The 24,619-nt window shown below is 44.4% G+C and overlaps 1 protein-coding gene across 9 annotated transcripts in view; it reads right to left on the bottom strand.

Moving 5' to 3' along the window:
• CUX2 (cut like homeobox 2) overlaps positions 1 to 24,619 on the bottom strand; it is a 552,659-nt gene that overhangs the window by 6,019 nt on the left and 522,021 nt on the right. For 8 of the 9 annotated variants that reach the window (XM_033955397.1, XM_033955392.1, XM_033955400.1 and 5 more), the window contains 4 exons: positions 13,750 to 13,909; positions 6,587 to 6,862; positions 5,184 to 5,372; positions 185 to 455 (listed from right to left, as the gene is read on the bottom strand). In XM_033955397.1, coding sequence (XP_033811288.1) covers positions 185 to 455; positions 5,184 to 5,372; positions 6,587 to 6,862; positions 13,750 to 13,909 — 896 coding nt within the window. The remainder of the gene's footprint in view (positions 1 to 184; positions 456 to 5,183; positions 5,373 to 6,586; positions 6,863 to 13,749; positions 13,910 to 24,619) is intronic. The other variant, XM_033955398.1, reaches the window with a different exon arrangement.

The following is a 24,619-nucleotide window of genomic DNA, read 5'->3' as shown; positions in this document are numbered from 1 at the left end:
TTGAAAATGCCCACTTGGACATTTTGACTAGTAAGATGTCCAAGTGTCAGTTTTGGACATCTGTCTTTTTTGAAAATGCGCCCCATTGTCAAGAAATAAAATATGAACCACAATACTTAATCAAGGCCCAGGAACGGATCTAACCAATGCTACCAGCTCAGCCCTGCCAAGGAGGTAACAATACCTGTAGTTATGGAACCAGTTGATCACTGTATTTGTCTTAAGGTTAAGCTGGAGAGACAGAAGCTCGATGGTCTGCTGGGAAGGGTACGGCTCCTGCTTGTAGGCTTTCTTCAGCGCTTCCTTCTCTTCCGGAGCGAGGACCACTCTAGGCTTTTTCATCTGCAGAAGGCTCAGATCCTGTGGCTGGATGCCAGGACTCGCGCACTCAGAACGGGCATTGGAAGACTCGCTGTCCGAACCAGGACTTAGCCCATATCGGCGCTTCAAATAAGCTAAAGAATGAAAGATATTAGATTTTTTTTTTTCCCCCAGAAATATCTTTAGTTGACGACTTAAACAAATATCAGCCTGTTAATGAATTTCCCCCGTACTGAAAAAAAATGACTTATTAAAAAATATTTGGGGCCCACTTAACACAGATTTACTTTTCCCACATATACAGCATAGAAGGACTATCTCCTGTAAACTGAATCATCAGTCATGCAGTAATGAAACAAAAACTCACTTGAAAACCTTTATCAAAAAATCATTTCACATCAAAAGAAAAATCATTTCCACAGAGCTGGAAAAATCAGCAATTACTTAACTGGGTCAGAATCCACAAATTACCAATGTGATCATGTTTTAAATATAGACTCTGGGTCAGAGTGTTGCATTTTTCAAACTATGCAGCTCCAGAGAAAGCTTCAAAGCATCCTTATAGAAAATACAGATGAAGGGAAAGGGCTTGTATCTTGCCTTTACACAGTCAAAGCGGTTTACATATATTCAGGTACTGATTTTGTACCTGGGACAAAGGAGGATTAAGTGATTCGCCCAAGGTCACAAGGAGCAGTACTGGGATTCAATCCCACAACCTCTGGCGGCAGAGGCAGCAGCTCGACTACAAGGCCTCTCATCTATATTTATTAGATCATTGTACATTTCACGGTGATGGGGAAAAAAAGCGCGTGAGACTTCAGCGCGCCGACATTGGAGCGCAGACAATTTGGCGCAATGCCCCAGTGTGCCGCCGAAAAACTTACTTTTAAAGAGCTCTGATGGGTGTGTGTGTGTGGGGAACCTCCACACACTTTACTTCATAGTCTTCGCGCTGCCGTTGGGGGTGTGTGTGGGGGTGCAACCCCCCACATTATAGAGAAAACTTAACTTTTTCCTAAAAAATCGGGAAAAAGTTAAGTTTACTCTATAATGGAGGGTTCTGTTCCCTCTAAGCTGAGCAGGTGTCCTCCAGCTGCATTGCTACCACTAGGGGGTGGAATATTTTCAGTCGCTAAGGACAGGTATGTTCCCTGGAGTCCTGCAGAACTTGCCTGTCCCTCACAATTGAAAAATGTGACAGTAAAACAGCACCCTCTATTGGTGAGACTGTGGGTGGAGGACTCCTGCTCAGCTTAGAGGGAACAGTGAATTGTCAGCGCAAAGAGTATGAAGTAAACTGGGGGGGTTCCCCACTCACACCCCATGTCGGAGCTCTTTAAAAGTAACTTTTTCGGCGGCGCACTAGGGTCTTCTTGTCTTCGCTCCAATGTCGGCGCACTGAAGTCTCGCACGCGAATGACTATGAACCACATTTCACAGCAGGGGCTATAGCATGTTATCGCAACAAAGCAACCGACACTGGCTGAGTTCCAAATTTAGAACCCAGCTGAGGGGATGTCCCTTTAAATTTCCCTTAGGGCTTTCTTTATACAATTTTAACGGCGTGGTTTACTATGTCTCCAACATTCACAGGCTGGTCCATACGTTTCCTCTAAGCTTTACATTTAAGAGGGGTTGTCATTCTTTCACGGTTTCCTTCCTATTGCACCCAGATTCTGTCAGCGTTCCCTTTCCTCAAGTGCACGCTGGGATGAACGTATACTGCAGATTCACACTTTAGCGGCAATCGTATAAATTGGCAACTTAGGGCTCCTTTTACAAAGGTGCGTTAGGGCCTTAACACGCGGAATAGCACGTGCTAAAATGCCCCGCCCGCTAGCCCCTACCTCCTCCTCTTGAGCAGGCGGTAGTTTTTCAGCTAGCGTGCGCTAAAAACGTTAGCGCACCTTTGCAAAAGGAGCCCTTAGTTCGGCACGCCAATGCCCTGTGCCTAGCACCAGTTCTATACCATCATCTTAGAGCGAAGATTCCATTATAAAGTACACTGGTGTGCCTTTGTTTAGGTGCACCATCTTAGCCGTTCGTGTAAATGGCAGGTGTAAGCTGACGTGCCTAAGTGCGCCAAGGAATGCGCATAATTTATAGTACTCCATAAACTATGCATGTAACTTGGAGACCCGCCCATGACCCACCCATGCTCTGTCCACCCTTGCAGTTGGACGATATGGCACTTAGGTGCTACAGAAAAGCACCTGGGCCCCCTTGAGCACAGCTGTCAGTCATCCACTAGGCATCGTTTATAGAATCGTGCCAATAGGCGTTAAAACCTTAGGCACACTGTCATTTAATCCAGGGTTTTTCTTGGGCTAAATGAGTGTGTCTAAGATAGGCGCCTACTGGCGCCATAGTGAAACCACATCCAAAGTCCAACCTTATGCTTACTTGCCGGTAGGCACCTCAATGTAGACGTCCACCTTGAAGTGGTAGTTGCCTAAATGACCAATTCGTTTTTTAATGACGCTTTCAATTATCAAATTTGAGTCGTTTTAAGAAAATGTTGAAGAAACATCTTTTCTGAAAGATGAAATATTTGATTTAAAGTTTTTTGATGTGAAGCGCTGGTAGTCTCTTTGTGATTTTACGAGGCTTTACATTATTATTATTACGTTTTATTGGTGTTTAATCTGTTGTAATGTATGTGATTTTGTTTATGCATGTATTTCATTGTGACCCTGGACTGTATGTATGGTATTATAGATGAGCATTTTGCTGGGGTTATCTTTTTTTTAAATCAGTGTGCTGTATATATTTTGTTTTACATTTTTGTAATTTCATTGAATGATTGTTCTCACACCTTTTGTGTTTTTTACTTACGACTACAGTGTTCATTGTTGCAGCATAAGCTCGGTGTCAGGTCAAAACCGCGGAAGACAAAGGCGTGCGTCGACAACAGCGCAGTGCGGAGGCGGGCACCGAAGAAAATAACTGTTTTTAGGGGCTCCGATGGGGATGTGTGGGGGGGATCCCCCCCACTTTACTTTATACAGATCATGCCGTGTTGTGGGGGCGTTGTAACCCCCCACATTTTACTGAAAACTTCACTTTTTCCCTAAGAACAGGGAAAAAGTTAAGTTTAAAGTATAACAAGGGGGGTTACAACCCCCCAAACCACCCACAACGCCGCCGTGATCTGTATTAAGTAAAGTGGGGGGGCTCCCCAACAAAACCCCCCTTCGGAGCCCCTAAAAACTGTCATTTTCTTTGGCGCGCGCCTCCGTCTTGCGCTCAGTTGTCGGCGCGCACCTTTATCTTCCGCGGTTTTGTCTATGAACCCATAAGCTCATTATTTGTGCCTTCTACCATCGTTTGTTTGAATGGTTCATTGTCTTGGTATGAATTTGTCTTTTTATACACATTATTATTATTATTGATTTTCCCTGTGGCTTTGGGCTGTCACTCCTAAATATGCATACTGTTTCATTCTGAAGCTGTCTCGTTAATACAGTATACATTTATATAGGACCCCTGATGAAGGCTATTCGGTTAGCTAAAAGACAGGCCGTGTAGGGTCTTCCACTACCGTTCGATGATATTATAGTAGCATATATTATTATTGCACAAATTTGGGGACGGCTTTCATTATCTTTCAAATAAACACTGGATTATTATCAACATCCACCATTGCAGCTTGTTATATTCACACAGACCGATTTGCAGCCTGCATCATCTTTGTTGACAGACGTGTTTGTCAGAACATACTTGGACTCTCCAAGCTCATCAACTCCGTTTCTGCTGCTGTTTTGTGGTTCCTCTATCTTTCAAGTGGAGCACTGAGGTTTCTTTTGTTTGCTGCGTTTTATAGAACACTACTTAAAGCGGATTCCTGCACCTGCTGAAAATTGGTATAAATCCTTGAGCCCAACTGATGGCAGCTGGGTACCCAAATCCAAGTACAGTAAAACCTTGGATTGCAAGTAATTTGGTTTGCAAGTGTTTTGCAAGACAAGCAAAACATTTTATTAAATTTTAACTTGATATATAAGCAATGTCTTGCAGTACAAGTACATATAGTATACACACATCACAACTGCCTGATTTTAAGGTCAAATGGGATAGACACGTGGGATCTATTCACAGAGAAAGGTAGAGGGTGGGCCATTGAGGTGGGCAGACTAGATGGGCCGTGGCCCTTATCTGCCGTCTGTTTCTATGTTACTGAGCCGATGGTTCTTCTCTCTCTGACGCTGCAGGAGTGTAGTGACTGTTCTAAATGAGCAAGGTCTTCTAATACAAGTATGTATAGTATTTTGCATTAAAGATTTTGGGCTGTGGAATGAATCGTCTGAATTTCCATTATTTCTTAAGAGGAAATTTGCTTTGATATACAAATGTTTTGGATTACGAGCATGTTTTCGGAACAAATTATGCTCGTAAACCAAGGTTTTACTGTATTTTGCATTAAAGTTTTTGGATTGTGGAACGAATTGTCTGAGTTTCCATTATTTCCTATGGGGAAATCCGCTTTGACATACGAGTGCTTTGGATTACGAGCATGCTTCTGGAACAAATTATGCTCGCAAACCAAGGTTTGACTGTATTCCATAACACTGCACTTCATTCCAGGCAATAATCCTGCCCATGCCCCTCCCATGGCCACACCCACTTTTGAGCTGCACACTATGAAACTTAGGCACAGATGTTAAGGAATAATGACTAGGGCAGATAAACATGCAAATCCGAATTGATGCCAATTCACCTCACTTATCCCCAATAATTAATTGTCAACACCTAACTAGTTAATTCATTTGGGAATCTAAGTTTGGGGCGTCCTGAATAGAATTCAGGGGCAGTCTTTGCTATCTGGCTACGGAGGAATGCGCCATATGTCTTAAGCTCACCTTTTTTTTCCATTTTCTTCATGTCTCTGAGCTTTTCCACGTTCCGTGGGTCATTGAGCCACAACTGCATGCGCACGAATGGTTCCCTTCCCTTCAGGCTCAGTTTGTGCCAGGGCTTGGGCCGAGAGAGGAGATCTGACACTGAACCCTGAGTCAGACCCAAAATGCTCTCGCCAAACAATCTCTGACCTTGGCAATAAAAGTTATAGGTTAATTATTTGTATGCGGCATTCCAAATTAATTAAAAGCTGAAAACACATTACACAGAAACAAGGCAAAAAAGAATCTCAGTGTTATTTATAATCATACTTTATCAGATAATTTGCTTGATATCACATACAAAGAAATATTCTTTGGACCAGCTTTGTGATTCAGGTCATAGTACTGTGGAATTGAGGATCTGGCTTTGAGCCTCTGTCCATTAGGGATGTTCAGACCTGAACTTGCCATCTAGATACAGCACTCAGGCCTGGGCAAGGAAGGTAGACAGTTATAGCTAATGTGGTGGCCTCTCTGGGCTAGTGAGTGGCACAGAGGATGCACCTCAGAGAAGGTGCCTTTCTAGCCCTTGGGCAGTTAAGAATCTGCTGAGCTGCCTGAGATGGAAGAAAAGGCATAGACTGCTTAGAAGAGAAAAAGACTAAAGACTAATAAAATGCCCTTTTTCACATGCAAGGAACCAGTACCACAAACAAAGTATGCCATATTTAAAGTTATAGGAAATTACAGTAGACTCTCACTTAACCGGCACTCATGGTAGATGTTGGATTAATGTAACTTCTGGTTGCTTGAGAGTTACTATTAAAAATAGGCCTACCTACCATATATACTCGAATATAAACTGAGAATCTCAGAGAGGGCGGGAGCTGGAAGGGCTTGAGCATGGCGCAGATGCTCAAGTCCCGCAGTGGCCCAGTGAAGAAAATCAGCATCAGGCTCTTTCAGCACCGGCATGCATAGGGTCAGTAGGGGAAGGAGGTGGACAGCAGCACCAATCATCTTAGGCGCGAAGCAAGGAGAGCAGCACCGGTGGCCTGGGGGACAGTTTGCAGCGGAGGATAGCAGCACCGGTGACCTTGGGGAGGGGGGATTTGGATTGGAGGGTAGCAGCGCCAGTGGCCTCAAGGAAATTTGGAGTGGAGGGTAGCAGCGACGGTGGCCTTGGGGGGAGGGTTTGGAGTGGAGGGTAGCAGCGACGGTGGTCTTGGTGGGGGAAGGGGGGTGGGGTTTTTTTTTTGCCAGTTGCTTGAGTTCCGGTTAACAGAGTCTACTGTACATGAAAGAAAAGAAAAAAAAAAATAAATCACTGGAACCATCTTACAGATATATATTTTTTTGTCTATTTTGCTAATAAAATAGTGGAAGTGGATGAGGGTGGGCAAAAATGAATTCTCTTTCCATACCTAAGTTATTATCTGTGAGAACTTCCTTAACCTTTTTGGTGATCGAATAGGTGTCCAGCTCGGGTGACATGGCCACTATCTCTTGAATGCCCACGGGCACTTGGCCGCCAGCGCACGTCTTCCCACCCATTACCAATGTGGATCTGCTCTCCGGCTGTTGATTTTCTTTGCTGCTTTCTAGGGCTAAACTTAAGGGCTCTGGTGGGATCTTCTGCTCCGAGGGGCTTGGGGGTGGAGAGGGGGAGGACTGTGTCTCCATAGGACTCCCTGTTTCACCTATGCAGCACAAACACAACATTTTTCTTGTTATTCATTGATGTTCGATGATATACTACATAACTTAAAAATCTATATATTTTTGACACCCATCACTAGCTCTGAATTTATAAAAATGCACTGGTTTAAATTTTGCTATGGTTTTGAGACATGATGGAAATAGAACAGACTGAATAGGCTTACTATAGTTTCAGAGTGCTGGAAGCTTATTAAAGGGTTAACCCATGGTAGAGATTCTCCTGGGGAAGGTGCAGGGACATCAGTACAGTAATAATTTGGGATGTCCATTTGTTTGTTTCATTTATATCCGTAGACTTTTTACATGCGGAAAATCCAAATTCATATGCATAACAACATGGAATGAATGAAAAATAATTGCTAGAATTTTTTTTTTTAAGCCTAAAAATTTTTTTTTTTCAAATGAAAACCCACAGAAATAAAGCATATTATTATTGAACTACATGTTATTATGTATTTATTACTATCTTTCATCTTAACAGGATCCAACTTCAGAATTTCACAAAGAAATGCAGCCAACTCTGGGCCTGACAGATTGAGAGACCAACTGAAGAGATGAATTCCAAAACCTGTTCAGTACGAAAAGCTGTTTTCTGAATAAATGAAAGTTTTTTTTATTTTCAAGAATTCTAGTCAACAAAAGAATCTTTTTTTCACTGAAAATCATATCACTGACAGGGATGGAACGTTCAAATGGGAACCTACTATGCATGCTCAGAAACCTTTCTAAAGGTTAAACTGAGCTATTTGACAAGGGCTGCTCGGCGCCGTCAGCTGTGATGTCACCCATATGTCTGGCTGTTGTCTATCCTGCTTGTCCATGGAGAACAAAACAACAAAAAGATAGTGGAACAAAAGATCGGATGTACCAGTTCGCAGTTTAATAAACGTCCAAATAACTTTAAAAAAACCCCAATAATCTTATAAACAATTCACAAAGGGTGTATATAGTCACAAGTGACCCACAGGATAGAAACCAAATAATGTATACAATAAAAATGACCCAACACGGGCCGCGTTTCAGCAAAATAAAAATGCCTTCCTCAGGGGTCTTCTAAGGCAGTGGTTCCCAACCCTGTCCTGGAGGACCACCAGGCCAATCGGGTTTTCAGGCTAGCCCTAATGAATATGCATGGAGCAGATTTGCATGCCTCTCACTTCCATTATTTGCAAATCTCTCTCATGCATATTCATTAGGGCTAGCCTGAAAACCCGATTGGCCTGGTGGTCCTCCAGGACAGGGTTGGGAACCACTGTTCTAGGGTCCTTGGTGGTCTTAAATATAAAAACATAAAAGTAAAAAAAAATCCAAGTAGTTAAGAGGCTACAAACAAGCAGCACAGCTCACAAGACTACAATGTAGGCTGGTGTCCATAGAGAACAACTGGAGCTGGGGATGCAGAAGAGGAAACGCTCACATCACAGGCCCCAAAGCTGAGGGAAATGAGTTTATTGCTTAAGGGTGACATCTAGTGGTCAGATTCAAGATGATGAGGAAACTCTAGAGCAGTGGTTCTCAACCAGTGTGTCACCAACAGCTGGGAGGCGTGTCACTGAAAGTATGACAGAAAGCATGCTTGTGCTTTTCTTAACAACCAAGTATGCTATAGGTTGGGGGAAGCTGAGAACCAGAAAGTCGAGTACTTGAAAGCTCCGTTAACAGGTCCTCCTTATTTCTGTCATTTGCCTCAAATCAAAGTACTGCAGCTTACCCCTCTCTTTCATCCTGGCAGTCACCACCATTGCATCTGTATTCCCTTAAAATGTTGCTAGCAAAAATTAAATCATATAAAGGGTTTTTTTTCCTTTGTTCAGCTGAAAACTGTGGTGTTTAGTGCATCACACGGGTGAATATTTTCCATCAATATCGCAACAGAAGAAAGATTGAGGACCACGGCCCTAAAGTATAGATTAGTGCAGGGGTCTCAAAGTCCCTCCTTGAGGGCTGCAATCCATTTGGGTTTTCAGGATTTCCACAATGAATATGCACAAGATCTATGTGCATGCACTGCTTTTAATGCATGTTCATTTGGGAAATCCTGAAAACCCGACTGGATTGCGGCCCTCAAGGAGGGACTTTGAGACCCCTGGAGTAGTGTCTCTCAAACTGTGTGCCCCGAAGAGATTCCAGAATTTTACTTTGTTTTTTTTAAAGTTCCCTTCATAAGTATACACGAGAATAGATGGCATGTACGTTGCGTACACAAGAGTGTGTCAATGTTTTGAGCGTCTGTGTGCGTAAGGACACAACCACCTAGACAAGCATCATTCTTTGACATGGTTGGTCCTTGAAAACTGCCGGCAAGTCATTTTATTTTTATTTTTGATGCAGTAGCGATCCCAACTTGAGCAACAAAGCAATCGAGGCTTTGTTACCGTTTGGGTGTTCTGATTTTTGCGAACTGGGATTTTCAGCTCCGACAGAAATTAAATCGAAAAAAAAGAGAACGACCGCAGATGGCGAACGATGAAATGCGTGTTTGCTTGTCGATTATCGAGCCGCGTTTTGAGTCAATTTGCAGTCAAAAACAAGCACCTCCGTCGTGTTGATCAGCAATTCTATTCTATCTACTTTCGTTTCACCTTTGTTACAATTACCCACACATAGGGCTCTTTTTACTAAGGTGCGCTAGCGGTTTTAGCACACGCTACAATATCACACGCGCTAAATGCTAACGCCTCCATAGAGCTGCGTTAGTATTTTTCATTTAGCGTGTGGTTAGCACGTGCTAAAAACGTTAGCGCACCTTAGTAAAAGGAGCCCATAGCTTAAAGAATAACTCTCAAATTTAATTTTTGGTTGGTTTTGCAATTTTATTTTTCAAGTTACAATGTGCCGTAAAAACCATTTGCTCCGTTTAGTGTGCCAGAGCTAAAAGGCTAAAAAAGTTTGAGAGACACTGTTAGAAAATGACACGGTGACAAAATTCATCACCGTTCCCATCCCCGCAGATAACCGCGGAAAACCATCTTCATGTCATTCTTTAAGGAGAGAGGGAAGAATCAGAGTATGAATGGCCACAACCACTGACCCGCAAGCTTTGCTTTGAAGAATGCTGGTGTAGAAGAACTGAGGTTGAGAATGACAGTCTCTGGTATCCAGAGCAGATATTGTGATGTCATAATGCCTCATTCCACCAGTGCCTAAGAGCCAATCACATCAGTGATGTCACAATGGCTTCATTATCCTTGGCTCACATAAGAATCAGAGTATGAATGGCCACAACCACTGACCTGCAAGCTTTGCTTTGAAGAATGCTGGTGTAGAAGGACCGAGGTTGAAATAAATACTAGAAAATGACATGGGATTATTTCCCGCGGTTATCCGCGGGGACGGGAATGGTGACGAATTTTGTCACTGTGTCATTCTCTAACTGGTATAGAGCATGGTCCCTAGCTGAGGGCGGGATGCACAAAGCTCCAACAACCCAGTAGAAAACATTGGGTTGGGAGTGATTCTGACATGCCAGGCTATGCTCAGCACAAACAGCATGAGAGTCATATGCACACTATTTGTGCTGAGTATTCTGCTGAAAGGGGGAGGAGCTCTGCCTGGCGCCTGCGCAAAAGAGCTAATCATTAGGCATAGCTCTTGTGCCCAGGCCCTATACAGTTCCTGACTGCTGGAGTTCTCGTTTAGTTTTGGTGGGGGTTTAAAAAAAAAAATTTTTCACACGTGATGTGGACGCAGCCGTTGCGCGTGTTTGTGCTGCGTTCGACCATACGCATAGGACACACACTCACACACAAACAGCTCCCAGCAGCTCCAGACCTGCCAGAAAAGTCTGCATGGTAAGAGGTGGGTGTTCCCTTCTGTGCAGTACAAGGAGAACTCATTTTAATACTAATGAGCTCCTCGCAATGTATTTGCATAGGGTTCTCGGTGGGTGCTACCATGATTGGCTGAAGCCCCCTGAGAACCCTTTTGAGCATCAGAGGCTGCTACAACCAATCTTGCTTTCATCATGGGAGCCTGACTGTCATAGCAATGAATAAATCAGAAGTGTTGGGTTTGGGGAGGGGAAGAGTATAAAACAGGATGTGAATTTCCTTTGTAGAAGCAAATGAAGGTTTATGGTGCTAAATATCAGTCTGGTCCCCTTGAGCTGCAAGCTAGAGAATGACACGGGAACAAATTTTCCCCTGTCCCCGGAGGAACTCAATTTTCCCGCCCCATCCCCATGAGTTTTGTCACTGTCCCTGCCTCATTCCTGTAAGCTCTGCCTTAACCACACAAGCCTAGAACACTTATGATTTTAAAGTGTTTAAGGCTTGTGCAGATGAAAATGGAGTTAGGCATTGGTGAAATGAGGCATTATGACATCACAATCTGAGTTCTAGAACATTGCTACTTATGATTTTAAGGGTTTGAGGCTTGAGCAGATGAGGACGGAGCTTAGGCATTGGTGGAATGAGGCATTATGACATCACAATCTAGAATGTTGCTACTTATGATTTTAAAGTGTTTGAGGCTTGAGCAGATGAGGATGGAGCTTAGGCATTGGTGGAATGAGGCATTATGACATCACAATCTAAAATGTTGCTACTTATGATTTTAAAATGTTTGAGGCTTGTGCAGATGAAGACGGAGCTTGCAGGAATGGGGCAGGGACAGAAAAATAACTCTCCAGGACGGGAAAATGGGTTCCCGCGGGGATGGGGAAAAATTTGTCCCTGTATCATTCTCTACTGCAAGCCAAAAGGAGGAGGGAACAGGTGGATCAAAACAGATTTAGCGCTTTCCAGTAGGGCAAGTGGTTAAGACCGGATTCCTGGCAGTGTGCCAAACAGTTTTGACTATTTCACCTTTTTATTTTTTGACTAAATAAATGTTGAAGGAAACCTCACACAGCCTGTATAACATATTAATTAAAAGGCCATGGGTGTCACAGCGACCTTTGGGAGAGCAGTGCAAAGGTTATTTAATAGGTGGCAGGGGCTGGCTTGTACTACAGCGAAGATGCTTGCTTCGGCATCACTTGAAAATAAGAGGAGGCTGATTTCATCTTCTGTTCAAGAACCTCCTTGAATATTTTATAAAACATAGTGTAGTTAATTGCAGCCTTTCGGGTTAATTATATCAGTGGACATACCTTGGGGTTCTATAGTAATTTTCTAAAGCTGGGCTCCTAAGAGCAGTGTTTTTAAAACAGATAATTTAGGTAAATATTTGCACGCCGTTTCAAGGGAAGGTCACACTGACTTTTGTTTTTTGTCAAAGACTCAGGAGACCTTTTACTAAAAGGCATTAAGGCCTAGTGTGCATTTAGGGCTGGATTCAGTAAATAGCAATGAACCGTAAGGTGCTGGGAAAACCTTGCACTGAAAATTGTAGGCACTAGAACAGTGTTCTTCAACCACCGGTCCATGAACCAGTACCGGTCCACAGAAATTTCCTGCCGGTCCACAGGGCCAGCACGTGCATCATGACCAAAACAGTGTTCTTCAACCGCCGGTCCACGGTGCAATCGATGCGGCGTTATCTTCTAGCCAGCTCCCTCTTCCTAACTGATTCAGTGCACAAAGCCACGGGCAGTGGCTCCTACGGGCATCCTACGCCTGATCTGGAAGCCTTCTCTCTGACATTGCAACATCAGAGGGAAGGCTTCCAGATGAGGCACGGGACATGCAAGGTGCAATTAGTACTATTATGTGGGCGGGGTCTGGGGTGGAGATTGGGTAGAGATGGGCGGGGTCTGGCCCACGACTTAGCCCCGTGTTCTTCAACTGCCGGTCCACAGATCGATGCCGGTCCACAGAACAATTCTTTTATTTCTGCCGGTCCATAGGTGTAAAAAGGTTGAAAAACACTGCACTAGAAGACACGATATGTTTTCGGTAATGGGCTCCTCAACTGTGGAACTCGTTACCTCAATATATTAGAGAAGAAAAGGATCTTACTTCCTTTAAAAAATCCTTAAAAACCTATCTTTTTAAAGACGCTTTCAACATTTAAATTTTAGACATACGATAAAATGCTTTAGGTCATTAACTCCTTACCCCCTTTCGTTTTTCCCCTTTTTCGTTTATTCCTTCTAAGAAAGAATTGTAACTTTTCCCTCCTTTCCTCCCTGACTTATGTTTGTTTTATACTTGTAAGTATGATGTTATTTTGATGGGTTTCTACAACCTTGTTTGTTTAGAAAGTTGTACATCGCTTAATAAATTGAATAAGCGATTCATCAAATATCAATAAAAACTTGAAAACTTAGCTTGGAAGGAAGTGGCATTGCGGGGGAAGTTGGTGCCTGGGATGGAGGTGCCTGGCATTGCTGCCCTGTGTGCCCCCGATGTGCTCCTTCCCACCACCCATCACCATGCCTCCCCTGCTCTTCCCCACTTCCCTGACAGAGCCGCACCCCTCCCCCCCCCATACCTCTTCACTTCTTTGCCAGCCACAGGTTGGAATATCCGCTGTGGGCACCAGCTGAGCCTTCCTTCTGACATCACTTCCTGGCCCAGTGAACAGGAAGCGATGTCAGAGCGAGGGACGAGGCCGGCGCGAGCAGCGCATAGGACAACCTGCTTGCTGCCGGCAAAAATTTGAAGAGACAGCAACAAGGGGTTGCTCTTCAAAAACCTGACCCATCCCATCCTTTCGCTATGGAGAGTGGAAAGAGAAGAGGCGCCAGCGCCCCCACCAAATTGGCACCCTGGGTGGTCCGCACCCTCCTTGCTACGCCACCGACACCAACTGATAACCTGGTGTACATCCTGGCGTGCAATTTGGACGCGCAGTCCCCAAACACTGCGTGTAATCCCAAAGAGTAGCAAGATCCCAGGGTTAATTCTGGCCTGTTCTTAAAGAGGGTACGCTGGGAGTAGCAGTAACATGTGCAGTATTTTACAGAGAACTTCAGTCAACTTACCTTGGGATGAGATTGGCTGTTGACTGATGACTTGCCCAAGCTGATCTGTAAGCCATAACTGCATCCGGATGAAAGGCTCACGGCCCTTCTGGGTTAACTTACTCCACGGTTTAGGTCTAGACAACATGTCACTCACACTCCCTTGTGATAAGCCCAGTACCTAGAAGGGATGCAGACACATGAGAGGCTGAAGAGAGGTCTTCTCGTGCTTAACTGCTCTGAATGAATTATTGCCTCTGTACTTCTTCATTGGCTAACATGCAACCTGTGTATGAAGTTTCATTTAGGGGCTTAGTTCGCATTTTGGACGGTCACAAACTGGTATTTGAACGTGTTGATTGCATTCGTGTCTAAATCCTTGTTTTAAAAAGCCAGGATACGCAGCTCTAAAACAGGCAAACATGCATCTGGTAAGAGGGCGTGGCCTTTGTGTGTTTTGGATGGGGCTAGGGCCGATCTACCAAAACAAAACTCTGGGCATTGCCCCAGTCGGAAAATCCGGATCCCCCCTAGACCCGCCAAGTTCCACCCATCCCTGCTCCCCACTGCTTGCTCTTGTCAGTCAGGGAGGAAATCCGACGCGATTTGAGGAGGCTTTTCAAAACCCGGACAAAAGTGACGGGTTTTGAAAAGCCATCCGAAACCCCAGGACATGTCCTCAAAAGGAAATCCGGCCGTCTGGTAACCCTACCCCGGTGTCAGGTCAAAAGCGCGCCGCAACAAAGGCGCGCCCAGACAATTGAGCGCAGCGCGGAGGTGCGCGCCACTCTAAATTACTGTTTTTAGGGCTCCGACGGGGGGGGCGTGGGGGGGAACCCCCACTTTACTTAATGGACATCATGCCGCGTTGTGGGGGGTTGTAACCCCCCACATTTTACTGAAAACTGAACTTTTTCCCTGTTTTTAGGGAAAAAGTTCAGTTTACAGTAAAATGTGGAGGGTTACAACCCCCCAAACCCCCCATAACACCGGTGCGATGTCTATTAAGTAAACTGGGGGTGTTCCCCAACAAAAACCCCCGTCAGAGCACCTAAAAACTGTAATTTTGTGCGGCGCGCACCTCCGCGCTGCGCTCAATTGTCGGCGCGCCCTTTTGTCTTTCGCGCCGTTGTCTATGAACCCCCTACCCCAGGTACAAAGCTTAGATTGTGAGCCCATTAGAAACAGAGGAAGTAGCTGCGTATAATACCGCCCTGCAATGGAAAAGGAAGCAAGTGACGCCATTTTTACTAAAACGCCACTGCGGGGCAGAATACGTAAACCGCTTTGATTGAAACCACAGAACGGTAGTATATCGGATCCCATTCCCTTCTCTTTAAAAACGTGCATTCCTCGTTTCAGAAGGAACACGCACGTCTACGGCTGAACAGATCAAAAGGATTTACACCCGCTACCCGGACGTCTATGTTTCAGCAAAATGCTCGTATTGAGCAGGAAAACCCCGGACACATAACCCCCTTTTATAAATCTTTCGTAAGCTGCCTTAATCTTAACCAGAGAAATATCAAAAGATCTACTCTTTACCACTCTAGTAAATCTATTATTCTCCCATTGTGACCCCCGTTTATAAATCTTTTGTAAGCCGCCTTGAACCGCAAAGTAATGGCGGAATAGAAATCCCTAATGTAATGTAATGTAATAACCCCGCCCCGTTCCACCTCCAGCAAGCCTCCTCTCTTCCGTGACGAGTTCCGGTCACGTCTAGGGGGGCCTGCAGCGTGCGCGGATGTTTGTGACATCATCCGCGCATGCTCAGAGGCCCGCCATACGCGGGCGGAGCTCGTCGTGGCTTTCCAAAACCCGGACAAATGCTGGGCTTTGAAAAGCTCGTCTGGGCTCTAAAAAGAGGACACGTCTAGGCTTTTCCAGACGTCTGGTAACCCTACACTGCATAAATCTAAAATTGGCTCCACTTAAGTGCCATATAACATCAATAATTGGTATTAACACCCATTTGATGAATTAATTTATGCACACATCTGGGCTCTGCACTCAAATTTGAGTGACTTACTGTATATACTCGAATCCAAGCCTAGATTTTTGGGTAAAAAAAAAAAGGCTCAAAAATGGGGGTCTCGGTGTATGTTTGAGTCTTTCCTCTCTCAGACCCATCAGCTCTCCCTGGGCCCACTTTAAGCCCTGCTGGTCCAGTGGTGAGCCAAAGCAAAAGTGATCCTTCTAAGCTCTTGCCCCGTTCAGTCTCACTACTACTAGTAATGCCGATAGGTAAGTGCTAAGTGGCGATGTTTTCAAATACAAGATTCTTGACACACATTCACATTACAGGGGTTCCTGAAGGAGGGGGTTCTCCCTGAAACCGAGCTCAGTAGAACCTACCTGCTTAATGCTTTGGAAAAGACGAAGATGAATTTAAGTGACAAAAATCTCTGGAGGGTATTTGTGCTGAGTAAGACTTAGAAGGTACCTCAGAGTAATTTTGTCCAGCCCCTTTTAGATGTGGCCCAATGCTCCCATGACAGTGGCATAACGTTGCTTGCAAAGTTGATCATAAACTACATTATGCATTCCGAAAATCAATTAAAACCTTTCTGTTTGACAAATTCATCTCCTAAACAGAAGCCTCTCCACTGACAATGATATATTTTCCCTCTACCAACCTTGATGTACCGTATTTTCACGCATATAACGCGTGCGTTATACACGATTTTTACAAACCGTGCATAACCGTGCGCGTTATAGGTGTGAGCGCGTTTTACAACTTTTTTTTTTCATTCCGATCCGGCATCCCCCCTGCGAACCGGCATCCTCCCCCCCTCTCGCATCACCCTCCCTCCCCCGCGATCCTACAACCCCCTCAGTACCGCAAAACATCTCTTACCCGATTGGGCACCGGCACCAGCACCAATGCACAGGACGTGCCAGTGCCAGTGCCCGAAGATCCTCCCTCGTTGTGCTGGGCTGTGCGGTGCAGGGAGATCCTCCTTCTTCCCTGTGCCGGGCTGGACTGGGCTTTGAGCATTTGCGCATGCTCAAAGCCTTCTGATCTCGCTCTCTCCGAGATTCTTGGAGAGAGCGAGACCAGAAGGCTTTGAGCATGCGCAAATGCTCAAAGCCCAGTCCAGCCCGGCACAGGGAAGGAGGAGGATCTCCCTGCACCGCACAGCCCAGCCCAGCCCAGCACAATGAGGGAGGATCTTCGGGCACTGGCACTGGCACGTCCTGTGCATTGGTGCTGGTGCCGGTGCCCAATCGGGTAAGAGATGTTTTGCAGTGCTGGGGGGGTTGTAAGATCGCGGGGGAGGGGGGGTGACGCGAGCGGGGGGGGGAGGAGGCTGGTTCGCAGGCCAGAAGAGTAAGCGGGAGTGAGAGGAGGTTATAGCAGCATGCGCGGTATACGCGTATGCGTGCCATATAAAAAATTTTTTACAGACATGCTTTGGACCCGCACGCTATACGCGTATGCGTGTTATACACGCATGCGCGTTATATAAGTGAAAATATGGTAATTTGCTGTCCTTTACCTATTTCTTATGTAACCCTCACTTCTGGCATCCTGTAACTCACTGGATTGTCCAGCCTTCTTCGAATGTGAACCGCCTAGAAGTCTTTCGACTATGGCGGTATAGAAGAATAAAGTTATTATTATTATTATAGGTGAAAACTGAGCAGGTATCCTTTCCCCCATCCTATTGTTTCATCACCTCGCCCTTTTTATTTGCTTATGAATTGTATTTAACCCTTTATTTATGATTTTTTTTACCTTATGTGGTTGGTTGGTCTAAAGTTGTTGTAACCGTCTGGTTTGATTAATGTGTTTTTCTATTTTTTACCCCAAATGTATCCTTATTTGTACATCGCATTGAATTACGATTTTTGCGATCAAATCAAATTTTTATTAAACTTGAAACTTACTCAAAATGGCTGACGCGAGTTCCCACAGGGGTTGCTACGTTTATTTACTGCCTTTTCATGAAGAGATTCACCCAAAGCTGTTACAATACACTGAATAGTAATTTTTCCCTATCTTTTCCTGCAGACTCACTGAATTATAGACAAATTTAAGAGCAAACTTAAGGGATTCCTTTTTAAAGACGCTTTTAGTGATTAATTGAATTTTTTCATTTTTATATTTTATATTAAATCTCTTCCCCTATTCCCAATGTTATTTTACCTTCAGTGTTTCTTTTATATTGAACTGTATTTCTTCCCACAACTTCACCTTTCATTGATTAGATATGTTAATAGGCTTATTGCTTATGTTTAGTTATGTTATGTACTTTTATGATATTTTAACATGTTTAATATTAATTTTTATTAGTTATGTATGTTTACCCTAACTTTGTAATTTTTAGCTGTACATCGCTTAGAATCTGGAGTAAGCGATTAATCAAATCTTATAATAAACTTGGAAACTGTGGTACCTGGAGCAATGGGATGATTAAGTGACTTGCCCAGGGTCACAAGGAGCAGGCTGGCACCGAACTCACAACCTCAGGGTGCTGAGGCAGCCGCTCTGACCACTAGGCCACTCACTCCCAAAATAACCTTGCAACACTGACGTGAGTTCGGTGTATATTCGAGTCAACCTATTTCCCATGTTTTGGTGGGAAAAAAGTTTACATTTGAGTGTATACGGTATATAGCATCTAGGGGTAATTAATAAAATATGCATGTACAGTACTCCCTTGGTCATTAGAGGTCGGCGATTCGTGGTCCTAGTCATTCGAGGTATTTTCCGACCTCGAATGACCGGGCAGGAGAGAGCAGCCGGCGCACCGGCGAGTGAAGGAAATCACTCGCGGTATGCTCCGACCGCCTCACCCTGCACTAAAGTCGGCCTCACCCATCAGCGTGTCAAAGCAGCTCCTGATGGGTGAGGCCCGACTTTAGTGCAGGAAGAGGCGGTCGGAGCATACCGCGAGTGATTACCTTCATTCGCCGGCGCTCCGGCTGCCCTCTCCTGCCTCTCCAGCTGCCCTCTCCTGTCTCCCCCCACTAAAAACCGTATTCGCGGTTTTTCAAGATTCGCGGGGGTTCCTGGGACGGATCCCCCGCGAATATCGGGGGGAGTACCGTAATGTATACATACACACATTTACACTTTTGAAGCAGGTATCAGTTTGTTCACGAGAAAGTATATGCTACTGGGAATCATTGTAGAAGTCTATTTTAGAAGAGCAGATAAGAAGATACAGCGTCAGGCAGGGCGATACCAACAGTCCATCAAAACCACCATCCCCGATGGAAGCAAAATCCAGTCCACACTTATGCTAGCTCTATGGTAAGTGCGCCTATCTAACCTATAGGAGTCTTATTGCTGCAGTTAAATAGGTCTTTACATTCCTTTATAGATCAGGCTTAGGGTTACCAGACATGTCCTCCTTTTCGAGGACATGTTTGGGGGTCCGGATGGCTTTTCAAAACCCGGCACTTTGTCTGGGTTTTGAAAAGCTTCCTCGAAATCATGCGCGGATGTCCTCCTGCCCGACGAGAGCAGGCAGGGGGGGGGGTCTAGAGCGGGATTGAGGGCAGGGCTGGGATGTAACAGGGTGGGGCTGGGCGGGCCTGGGGGAAGTCTAAGGGGTCCAGATTTTACTAATGTACAATCTGGTAAACCTAATCAGGCTCCTGTGAGTCCCCTAAACATCTGGCCTCTTCAATCTGCACTTCCAGTCAGTCTTGACTACTGACCTTGGCACTGCCAGCCAAGTGAAGGAAAAATTCGTTATATTGAATTGATAATTGCAGGAAGCAGAATCTAGAAAGTAACTTTTTTCATGGTTGCAATCCTTGTTAATATCTTTAATGATCATGTGCAGAGCTGTACTGATGAAGTCGACAGTAGGTTTATTGTGTGAAAGGTGTTCCAACGGAGTTCCAAATCAGAGCTCTTTGGAAAGATGTCCTGGGAATTCCTTCCCTCCACCCCCTCACTTTCCTTTACTGCAGTGTGTTAAACCTTATGGACTAAAAATATACATACACTTCAGCAACTTTGCGTTGTTCTGATTATATAATACATTTGGGAGCTCATTATGTTCTCGTCTGCTCTGTTTTGTAAGACTGTGCTAAAGTAAGGCAGAGTTGGTCACCATGGTGTCAGTATCTAACTAGCACGGTGACTGGAGTGAGTGATCCTGAGGCTTTGGTCCTTAACTTAGTACAAGTTTCAAGTTTTATTATAATTTGTTATACCGCCTGTAATAATGTCTAGGCGGTTTACAATAATCAAATGATTAAAAAAAATGGAAAACGAACATTGGGACTTACAAGGGGTTGACTACTGCTACTACTATTTATTATTTCTATAGCGCTGTACATTTTAACATATAATAGACAGTCCCTGCTCAGAATCTAATTTAGACAGGACATTTCAGGGTTGGGGAGGTTATAGTGGGTCTAGGTATCTGACAGCAGTGAGAGGGAGTTAAGAGTTGAAAGCAGTTTAAAAAAAAAGTGCGCCTTTAGCTTGGTTTTGAACACTGCCAAGGACGGAGAGCGTATTGATTTAGGCAACCTGTTCCAGGCTTACGGCGCCACAAGAAAGAAGGGATGGAGTCTGGAGTTGGCAGTGGAAGAGAAGGGTACAGATAAGAAGGGCTTGCCTGATGAGCGGAGATCACGGGGGGGGGAGCATAGGAGGAGATGAGTGAGGAGAGATATTGGGGGGGCTTCAGAGCGAATGCATTTGTAGGTCAGCAAGAGGAGTTTAAACTGTATTCGGAAACGGACGGGGAGCCAATGAAGCGAGGGGGAGAACTAGAGTTCCGAATAGGAGAAGACTCAAGACTCAACTATGTAACCAGCCTCTAGTGTGTAATTTTTCCTGGAAATGTCCAGTTTTCTTCTGTTGTAATCCACCTAGAACTGCAAGGTACAGGCGGAATAGAAGTCACTAATGTAATGTAATGTAATGTAATTTAAGGGGGAAGATTATGTTGGTGTTGAAGAGATGGAGATAAAATGTTGCTTATAAATTGAACGCAACCTTGAATAGAAAGGTCTTCAGATTCAATTTAAATCTGTACATAGAAGATTGTTCACAGAGATGGGAAGGCAATGGAGTTCCATAATTGTGGGGCTGTGACTGAAAATACGGAGAAACGTGCGGTATCATAAATTATTTGTGGTGGTGAGGGTGTAACTAAAAGATTTTGATTTTGTGATCTAAGTGTTCTGGAAGGTGTATATGGGATTAGTAAGTCGATGAAGCCGTCCGTGCAATGTGTGGTGGCGGCGGCGAAAAGGGAGAACAGAATGCTAGGAATGATTAAGAAGGGGATCACGAACAGATTGGAGAAGGTTATCATGCCGCTGTACCGGGCCATGGTACGCCCCCACCTGGAATACTGCGTCCAGCACTGGTCGCCGTACATGATGAAGGACACAGTACTACTCGAAAGGGTCCAGAGAAGAGCGACTAAAATGGTTAAGGGGCTGGAGGAGTTGCCGTACAGCGAGAGATTAGAGAAACTGGGCCTCTTCTCCCTTGAAAAGAGGGACATGATCAAAACATTCAAGATACTGAAGGGAATAGACTTAGTAGATAAAGACAGGTTGTTCACCCTCTCCAAGGTAGAGAGAACAAGAGGGCACTCCCTGAAGTTTAAAGGGGATAAATTGCGTAAGGAAGTTCTTCTTCACCCAGAGAGTGGTGGAAAACTGGAACGCTCTTCCGGAGGCTGTTATAGGGGGAAAACACCCTCCAGGGATTCAAGACAAAGTTAGACAAGTTTCTGCTGAACCGGAACGTACGCAGGTAGGGCTGGTCTCAGTTAGGGCACTGGTCTTTGACCTAGGGACCGCCGTGGGAGCGGACTGCTGGGCACGATGGACCACTGGTCTGACCCAGCAGCGGCAATTCTTATGCTCATGAATTCTGGCTGTTTGGAGATCTTCGTCTTAAAAGCTAATAATAGGATCTTATAGGTTGTTCTATAGGAGACAGGTAACCTGTGAGATTTTATCAGTAGTGGGGTTACGTATATTGAGTACCGTTATCTGGATGGGAAGTGGTGCTAATGTGTATTATAAACCATTTTGATCCTTCCCTGCTTGAAAGGTGGTCTAGCAAGTCCCTAAATAAACATAGGCATATCCATACAGCGCAATAACCATGCCAGCAATAGCTGTTTAGGTCTAAGCTAAACAAATGACTTTATTGAGAAAATTGTAACTGTGCCCCTTTTTCCCTAATGTACCTAGTTAGTGATGTAACCCCTAAAGTTCTAACACTGTATGTTATAAATTTTTTTTTATTTATTTTTTTTTGTTTTTTTAACAAATTGTTAATAATTTCTGTTTTTTAATAGCGTTTGTTATCTTATATGATATTTTAAACTGTACATCGCTTAGAAAGTGTTATAGGCGATTCATCAAATAAAATTGAACTTGAACTTGAACTATCTGTTTCGTGGCTGAATGGTGCCATTATCCAGATGAGTTTTAGGCCACCTCTATCCCACCCCCCTAACCTAAGCTAGTTTTCTATAACAGCAGAGTTGCACAAAGTCAGGAAAAGTTACGCGCCAAACTGCTGCACGAACTTCTATGCCATGGAATAGTGGCTTCTTAATATGGCAGTTGGGAGCATATAGTATATGCAACAATTTGATAACAGAACGCCCCTCCCTCGTTAATACCCCCAATTGAAGTTAGGCGCACTGTTTGTAGAATAGGTAGGCCAGGCTAAACCTATGGACCAGGTGCACATCTCCTTACGAGAGGCATAGAGGGATATGGGTGATTAAAATTACGCCAGGTGTACACCTGGCTGGGCCTCCGCGTGTGCGGATCGCCGGACTTGATGGACCGAAGGTCTGATCTGGAGATGGCAGTTCTGATGTTCGACACTGGCTCAGGGCACCAAAATCCCAGTCTGGTCTACCTTCAGACTCCTAGAGGGAAAGATGCCGGACTGGGATTTTGGTGCCCTGAGCCAGTGCCTCACCTGCTCCTGCAGGAGGAAGGGACTTGAGAGACAGGGGGAGAGTTTGGATCCCAGTTGGGGAGAGTGGAGAGAGAGAGATACCAGATTGGGGGGGAGGGGGGGAAGCAGGGGGAGAGATAGGGAGAGAGACAGGGAGGCAGAGGGACAGGCAGGGGGAGAGTTTGGAGGGAGAGATACCAGATATGGGGGGGGGGGAAGAATTTGGATCCCAGTTGGGGGGAGTGGAGAGAGAGATACCAGATTGGGGAGGGAGCAGGAGTAGAGACAGGAAGCAGGGAGAAAGACAGTTGGGTGAGTGGGATGTTAAGGGAGCCACAGTCCTTTGAGCCAGTCCTGAGACTAGGGTCATCAATCTGTTTCATGTGTAACAACAAATTGCTGCCAATTAGTTTTGTTAACACTAATGACATTTATCACTAATTTAGTGCCAAGTAGTTAATTGGCCCTATTCTATAAGTGCATGCCCAGTTGTGTACCTAACTGGGTACCATTAATAGAATTTAGGGTAGTCCAATGGCCATTACCAGAAGTTGTGGTAAGAGCGGATAGCATAGCTGGTTTTAAGAAGGGTTTAGACAATTTCCTGGAGGAAAAGTCCATAGTCTGTTATTGAGAAAGACATGGGGAAGCCACTGCTTGCTCTGGATGGGTAGCATAGAATGTTGATACTATTTGGGGGTCTAGAATCTTTTTGCTCTTTGGGATTCCGGAATCTTGCTATTCTTTGGGATTCTGTATGGAATGTTGCTACTCCTTGGGTTTTGGCCAGGTACTAGGGACCTAGATTGGCCACCGTGAGAACGGGCTACTGGGTTTGATGGACCTTTGGTCTCACCCAGTAAAGCTATTCTTAAGTTCTTAATATTGCCCATATAACTGTGGGTGGAATTTAATGGTTTTGGATTGGCAAGTTGCTAACTCTCTATCTCTGAGGGATGTAATACATGAAGATGAGTGTTTGAAGCCTTTCTTGCGGGGGTTTTTTTTTTTAAGGTGTTTCTGCCATGAGACAGCGGAGCACCCAGAATGAACCAGCTATGCAGCTCAGCATTGGGATAATATCCAGCTACAATTTCAGATAATTATTTTTTTTTTTTTGCGGGGGTTATTTTTATTTTATTTTTGGAGATATTTTCATTGATAGTTCCTCATTCCTGCTATAGGAGTACCTTAGTTTCATGGTTAGTTTCTATTGGAGTACGTCTGATAAACATTTTTTTCCTACTTTTTAGTGAGTTTTTGCAGTTAAGTGCTCTTTCTTTCAAGTAATATCCAGCTCCTAGATAGCATAGTGTCTTTAGTCCACTAAGGCTGCTTTCTGTGCTTGTTGAGCCTTTGAGGCTGTTTTGAATAATTTAAATAATTTGACGGGTTTCTCCTACAGCAGTATAATATCTAACTGATTTCACACTCAATTTTTGTAATTAATATTGTCCATATAATTCATACAAATCTATGGATTTACACACTGTTAAATATTCTGACTTTGCTTTACAGTACATTTTTTTCACCTCCTATAAGCTGCAATACTCTGTATTTCATTGCTGAATTAATAGAGGGCATTGATTTTCCCGGAGGTACAAGAGCTTCTTAATGACATTGATAACATGACAGGGTGTGCGCTGTGTTTAAAGGAGGGCATGTGAATCTCATTATTGCCAATGCAATGGCTGTGGTTGATGTGCTTGGTCAAGTTCATAGCCATGGATATGTACAGGGTAAGGAAAGAAAAAAAAAAAAAAGGTAGCCCCTACAGTTACTTGCAGTTGTCTCAGCAACTACTTTGAATTTCAAAGAGAAATTGTACAGGCAAACTTATTTAGTATTCATAATTACGTACAGTGGTGTGCTGGTAAATATTTAACATCAAGAAGGTCACTACCCTTCCCTTATCCCTACCCATCACCGCCACTTCTGTGCCTATGCCCTCATCGGCCCCAGGATGTGTCTGCATCCATT

The sequence above is a fragment of the Geotrypetes seraphini genome, chromosome 8 (genome assembly GCF_902459505.1).
Source record: "Geotrypetes seraphini chromosome 8, aGeoSer1.1, whole genome shotgun sequence".
In the NCBI taxonomy this organism is placed as follows: domain Eukaryota; kingdom Metazoa; phylum Chordata; class Amphibia; order Gymnophiona; family Dermophiidae; genus Geotrypetes; species Geotrypetes seraphini.
This window is presented reverse-complemented; position numbering and strand designations above follow the sequence as displayed.